This window comes from Hydra vulgaris, chromosome 11 (genome assembly GCF_038396675.1).
Source record: "Hydra vulgaris chromosome 11, alternate assembly HydraT2T_AEP".
Lineage (NCBI taxonomy): Eukaryota > Metazoa > Cnidaria > Hydrozoa > Anthoathecata > Hydridae > Hydra > Hydra vulgaris.
The window spans coordinates 40,985,001-40,992,500 of record NC_088930.1 but is presented as its reverse complement, the minus strand read 5'-3'; the positions used below and the strand labels follow the sequence as shown (position 1 = coordinate 40,992,500).

The 7,500-nt window shown below is 24.4% G+C and overlaps 1 protein-coding gene across 2 annotated transcripts in view; it reads right to left on the bottom strand.

The window, feature by feature from the left end:
• The window catches only part of LOC100214210 (bromodomain adjacent to zinc finger domain protein 2B), an 81,316-nt gene that overhangs the window by 36,049 nt on the left and 37,767 nt on the right, over positions 1-7,500 (bottom strand). For both annotated transcript variants that reach the window (XM_065811089.1, XM_065811090.1), the window contains exons 11-14: positions 5,338-5,412; positions 4,777-4,896; positions 4,554-4,664; positions 1,779-2,031 (exon numbers count right to left, since the gene is read on the bottom strand). In XM_065811089.1, the coding sequence (XP_065667161.1) occupies positions 1,779-2,031; positions 4,554-4,664; positions 4,777-4,896; positions 5,338-5,412 (559 nt within the window). The remainder of the gene's footprint in view (positions 1-1,778; positions 2,032-4,553; positions 4,665-4,776; positions 4,897-5,337; positions 5,413-7,500) is intronic.

Below are 7,500 nucleotides of genomic sequence, written 5' to 3'. Positions count from 1 at the left end.
GAAACACAAACCTCGACAAACAAGGCCGCTGCGCAGAGAAACAAGTTGAGCACGGTACTACCAGAGACATGGTGGGGATCGAACTCAGAACTTCTTGCTAAAGAGGTGAGCGCTCTACCACTACTGCATTAAATTAAAAGGTTTTGACTTAACTAAAGATTTATTTGACATAAAAAGAAGATTCTGCTTGAACATAACTCAAACAAGTTTTAAAACTTAAAATTAATCAAATTAATGAATATTTTGGAATTTATCAATAAAAGGTTTTCTAATGTAATCATTTTTATTGCTATATTTATGCCAAAACTATCAAAGCTTAAAACATGTTAATAAAGTTAAGATTTAGGAAAATAAATTAAATTTTTAAAAATAAGTGAAACATTTTAGAACTTTACTTGAAAACTCTGATACTCAATTGAAATTTTCGAATTTAATTTTAAAAAACATTCAATTTTATATTTTTAAATAACAGAGCTTTTTTTTTATATAACTATTTAGTGATTTTCATTATTCAAAGGTTTTTTCCTTATTTGTAGAGTTAAAGTTTTCCTTATTTGTATTTGTTAAGTTAAAGGTTTTCAATAATTTACCACAAATGTTTTTTTTAAAAAAAAAAAACTATAAATGTAGATAAAAGCATGTAAAAGTCCACACAAAAAAGAGTTAACCCAAGCCAATCAAATTTTACCACTGAAAATGGGTGGACAAAGTAAAAGGTGTACCACAAGGGTCTGTACTTGGTCTAATTTTATTTTTAATATATATCAATGATCTTCCAAGTCAACTTACAAAATAATTGTTGTTGTATGCAGATGATTGTAAAGTAATAGCTGAATTTAACAATGAAACAGATCCACATGCTTTACAAAATGACATTGCTATATTTGAAAAATGGGTAATAAACTGGAAAATGCAATTCAATTTTGAAAAATGTATAATCATGCATAATGGTAACAAAAATAAAAACTATAAATACCATGAATAACAATAATATAAAGCAAGAATTAATTACTACTAAATTGGAAAAGGATCTAGGCGTATCAATTTTAAATGAATTTAAATGAGAACCACAAATCAAAATTGCAAATCATCTATTGCAAACTATAAATTTGGTATAATATATGCAAATCATATTAGTATAAAAATAGTGAACTAATAAAATTGCAGCATTGTAGTTATATACGCCCACATTTAAAATTTGCAATACAGGTATGGAGCCCTTATTTTGAAAAAGATATAAATATATTCAAAAATATTCAAAACTGAGTAACAAAATCTGTACCTGAGATACGTCATCTATCATACAATGAAAGACTAGAAAAAATAAAATTGACAACTTAAAAACAACGAAGAATATGAGGAGATCTCATACAAATGTACAAATGGTATTATAATATAGAGAAAATAACTTGGAAAATACCCCCTCAACATTTACGCTCTTTAAATTTTTCAGGTCTGTCTTAAAATAATCGAGGGAATAAACATCATTTATTTACTGATAAGAAATATTCAAATCTAAATTGTGAGGCTTTTTTTACAAATTGCACAGTCAAATTCTGAAACAAATTATCAATTGAAAGAGTGGAAGTTAAAAATCTCAACTTATTTAAAGCTAAACTAGACTTAATCGAGTATATTTAACTTTCTTGTTTAGTCTGTAAAAGATTTAACATGGCTTTAAATACTAAAGATAATATAGTTGAATATTTAACTTAATCTACAATCTAACTTTATATAAAAGTATAAAAACTTGATAAATATTATGACATAAATTTTACCAACATCCAGGACATGGCCAAAGGTTTGTATAAACTCATTCACCATAAGAATATCTGCATATGCTTTTCCAGAGATATGCAAATTAGGTAGTGGCGGAATATCAGGAAGCGGTCTTAGATCTTTTAAAGACATATCATCAATAGGTTTTTTAAGCTCTCTTGCAATCATTCTCTCATAGTGCTGCTGTTCCAATTTACGTTGACGAACCAATGTTTTTTCTAAACGTTTGTTTTCTCTAATCCTTTCACGCTCCTTAAAAATAAATAAAAATTACAAAGTTAAATCAGTATTCTACCCTGTGTCCCTTAGCATATACTGCTCTGTATGAAGTCTCCCTTTGACTATTGCCCTACTGTTTCCCTTGACTACTTTATACTTTGCATAGAAATATTAAAAAAAAAAAACATTTTTTAAAAACTTTTTTAAAGTTTTTCCTGTTTCTCTTGAGTATTTATGATAAACTTATACTTTACATAGAACTATATAAATAAAAAACATCTTTAAAAAACTTTTTTAAAGTTTTTCCTAAACTTTTCAACATTTTCAACTTTGTCTTCATTGGTGTTTCCAGAAAAAGTTGTTTTTTATTTTATTCTAATGTTATCTCCCTAAAGCTGAAGCTGTTATCTCTTAGCTTACTCCTTTAAATTCACCCTTTTAAATAAAATCATGAACTTTTAATAGATTTTAACCTTAATTTGTAGTAATTGTATAGTATTTTTGTATAATTTAAAAGATTTTAACCTTAACTATAATAACTACAATAATAGTAACTATAGAAACAGTTTATAATACATTTGTTATAGTACTCACATTTGTTATGAGTAAGATTATATTTAATAAATATGCATTAAAAAAACCAATTTACCAGGCTATACAATTCTTGGGAGTATTAAACAAACAACTGTGCAAGATTCAAACTATACACAGAGGACAGGACACTTTCATTTGCACCTATAACAAAATATTGGGTACACCACTTCAATCACTAGCAGAGGTAAGTAAAACTTCTTACCTATGGTGTTACTACTTATCTAGAAGAAAAAAAACCTCAATGTAACGTGAGTATGAATAGAAGCAACATATTACTTCAGATTATGGTAACATCTAATGACTAAATCAGATGTCTAAAGATAGATGACAAGTAGTACCAAATTAAAATATAAAAAATCCTGATCTGCAAAAAGTTTAATAGTCAAGATAACCAATGTTTATTAGTTACAGCACCTAGGTTCGGAAGGAAAATTTTTTTTTGAAGAAGTTTGTCACTTCAGTTGCATTTCCTGTTCACCCAAGATGAGCAACATTGTTCAGATGATTCTAACTATTCTTTCCATAGTGATTAATTTTAAAAATTATATACATTTTTAGTAATCTAAAAAAATATATAAGTTTTAGCACTACACAGAGATTAACAAAAAACCCTATGGAAAAAACTGGATTGGATAATAATTTCGTTTAAGGATGCATAATCTCCTCAACAATGATAAACATTTATTATCCAATGGTTTGACATTGACTTGAAAAAGTTTCTCTAATGCACTAAATACTTAAAATTATTTAAATTATGAAAGAACTACATCAATTTCTTATAACCAGATAAATTTTAGAGGCAAAGCTAATAAACTGTATCACCACCTTCACCACTATCTTCACCTTTACCACCATTATCAACAAGAATCAAAAGAAAACATAAGAAAACTATGATAGAATAGTCTCCAAAAGGAAAATTAGAAGATCCTCATTAAAAAATCATAATTTGGACCTGTACTCAATAGCTCATATTCTATGTAAATTGTCAAAATAAAATTAGTAATTACTTCCTTTTCTTTTTTTTTTTAAAAATAAAGAACTTATAGTAAAAATCTAAATTTAGTGTAAAAATTATTTATTGCAACATAAACTTATTGGAATTTAATGTAAAAATAGTAAACAGTTGTAAAAAATAATTTCTTGTAAAAACCAAAATTGAACCAAGATTAAAAACTTTTTTTAATAACATGAAAAAACTTATTTGCATAGGAAATACATTTTTTTAAATTTTTTTATAAAATACAGACAAAACTTAAATTACTAATTATTATTAAATATCTCATATTATAATATATTTATGTCATATTTATATAGGAGACATAAATATATTACATATTATAATATATTTATGTCTCCTATATAAATTAAGTTACACATAAAATGGAAATAAAATGTTGCCTTCGCTGCAGCTAAGAAACATCACCTACCCTAATATAGGATTAGTCTAACATCATGACCAGAATATTTATAACAACAAAAAAAAACCTCAAGAGAAAAAAAAACTTTTATTTTTGTTAACCATAGTAGTAAATACATATTGTACAGAGTAGTAAATACATATTGTTAATAGTAGTAAATACATATTGTACAGAGTAGTAAATACATATTGTTAATATATACTGTAAGCCAGCAATAATGAATTGGTTTGAAAAACAAATCTTTTTTTAATAATATAGCTTTTAAGCACTAAGTTCAAAAGGAGTGATAAAATAGTACAATTTTAAAACATTTATACCAAAACAAAAAAATTTAGGGATATTAGAGATACAATGTCAAAATGTTTGTATCAAAAAAAACTTAATAGAGTAAAAAATAATTTTACCCTCCTAAGTTTTATAAATTTTTTTTTAAAAATTACCTTAAAATTTTTATTTCCTTTGGATAATTCAAATACACAAATACATAAACAAATTGATAACAAATATTTGATTTAAAAATTGTTTTTTTTTTTTTTTTTTTACCTCAGCTCTTCGTTTTGTTTCATAAGCTTTCATCATCACTAACTCTCTTCTTTTTTTTTCTTTTTCTTCTGCCTTACTCATTACAATTTGCTGACGCTTAATCTCACGCATCTAAAAAAGTTATTTTTTCAATATTTTTAATTATATTTATTTAAGATAAAAGTTTTAATTATATTTATTTAAGATAAAAATACACTTTTAAGATCCTAGAAGCTTAAGATACCTTTGCTCGCACTGTTGCCTCATCTTCTTTAGTCTTCACTGGTGTTACAGCTTCCTTGTTCTTTACTACTATTTCCTCTTCTTTAGGAACTTTATCTGAAGCTTTATGTTTTGTCTTAACCTTAAAGATAAATACAAATTATTTACAATTGGTTTATTATTATGAGCAATCACCTTCGTAGTTTAGAATGTAATACAAAAAAATAATATAAAATACAAAGTATATAAAAAACAATAATTAGAACATATTGAAAAAGAAAAAAAAAAATTTACAGTTTTTTAAACCCTATTGGAACAAGAGCGACATAAAACTTATCATTAAAATTACCTTTGTATTGAGGTAATTTTTGAATGGAACTTAAATATTTCATTTTTATTTTATATAATTATAAAATATATTATAATAAATCAGATGAAAAATATTTATGAAAAAAGTAAAAAAATATTTATGAACAAATATTTATGAAAAAATATTTATGAACATTACATATAAAAAAATTCAAAATGTAAAATTAAAATAAACTTAAAACAAAAAAAATAAAATCAAAATAAAAACAAATACTTTATTTAAATTTTCTACAGCTTTTAGCTTTCTTTCTTTTGCCAGCCTCTGTTTTTCTAGCTTTAGTTGTCTTGCCTAAAAATTTTTATATTAGCGGAATATTTATAAAAATATTTATATTAGCAGAATATTTATCAAAATATACTGCATACCAATGTTTTAAATTAACTGTAATAAATATAATGCAAGAAAGAAATAATTTCAAGTTTTCTATTTAACGCTTTTAAATATTCAAAAAAATCTAAAGAGAATCTCAGAGATTTGTCTACAAATAAAACATTTTACAAGAGAAGAAACTCAAAATATTGGGGCAATAATGTGGGGCAATAGGCTCAGGCCTCTGAGACACATGCTATAGCATTAAACTGCTTCCGACCAATACAGCTTGCTTTCCATGAATATACTCAACCATGTGTGCCGAAATCAACTCCGCAAAAATAATTGAAATATACCTGGGAGACATTACCTCACCCAACATATTTACCATATTTGTTACATTCATTAAGCAACAATTGATGAGATAAAGTTTATAAAAATGAGACCTCAAAATTTACCTAAGCAACCTTTTCCCTTTAGGCCCAAATAATTATATTCAAAAAAGTTTGATTTTTCATTATTTTTGCAGATCAATAACTTATATATGCTATGACCAGTGTGAAAAATAAGGAATTGAATGCGAGCGGTCAATTCGACCAGCTAACTCAAGGAAATGACGGTCAATTGTTTTTTTTGGAAGGTCAAAATTTTTCTTTGTTTAAATCTTAGTGTTTGTAAATCTTAACCTTTGTTTAAATCTTAAACTTTTGTTTAAATCTTAAATCTTTTGTTTAAATCTTTGTTTAAATCTTAAATCTTCTTGAATAAACTTTATAAATACAAAAATAAGTTAATACTTGAAGGGTAAAGAATAAAACTATTTTAATAACAACAATTTTAAATAAAATCAATGCTTTTTTTAAAAGCGCCAACAGGCAGTTGATAATTTTCAATTTATTTAAAAATAATTCATTTCATTGCAAAGACTTTGCAAATGGTGGGAAAAGCTGAGCGAAAAATAATAGAAAAGATTAAATGAAAGAAAAAGGTACAGTTAAGATTAATTACATTTAATAATTTCAAATAATAATGAAATCTCTGAAGTTAAATAAGAAAAACTTTTGCACATTTTATATCTCTTGCTCATTAAATTCATTTCACTAATGCTAATTATTTAATAATAATATTACTAACTCGTGTTTACAGATCTATATAAACTGAACATTTAATACTTTAAATAGTTTTAAACATTCGTCTTCTTAATATTAAACAATTTGTTTAACGAAACAAATTTTAAAAATTAAATTTTAAAAATAAATTTTAAAACATTAAACATATTGTTTAATGAAACACTATAAAAATTATTAAATTTACATAAAACGAGATCTTTAATAAATATATATTTTTAATAATCGTGTTATAAAAAAAAAAAGAGCAAGCGCTCAATTAGTAATTTTTAATTTATCTATAAACCATTCATTCATTTATTGGCAATTTATTTGCAAAACTTACAAGAAATAAATAAAACGATTTACAAAAAAATAAAATAAATTGACAAAGTGCAGATGAAAGAAAAACTGTTCATAGTTTAATACATAATTTATTATATATTATTATATTATTAATAATATAAAATATAAAATTTTTATGTTAAAATAGTAATAAAATAAGAACTTCAATCATTTAAGAAAAAATTTTCACCATCGGTAAAATAAAATTAATCTAAATCAGTGAAGTAAAAAACTTAATGATTATAATTTACGCCGTTACGTATACATTCATTAACAACCCAAAAATCAATAATTCGGTTTGTTGATGAATGTCAATTAAGCGAATTAATGATATTTTATATTAATGATAATGTTTTTTTTTCACAACCCACAATTTCACTATTTCAAAACCCTGAAGCCCACAATTTCACAACCCTGAACTCATCAAGGTTGTTAAAGCAGAAAAATTACTGGTTTCTATTAATATGCAACAACAATTAGATAGTTTCAACAACGATAAATTTAATATATACTTGAATATATTATAAGTAGCTGAATTAATAATATAAAATTATTATTAAATTATTAATTTTTAATTATTGAATTATATTGATATAAATTATTAATAAGGTTTTAA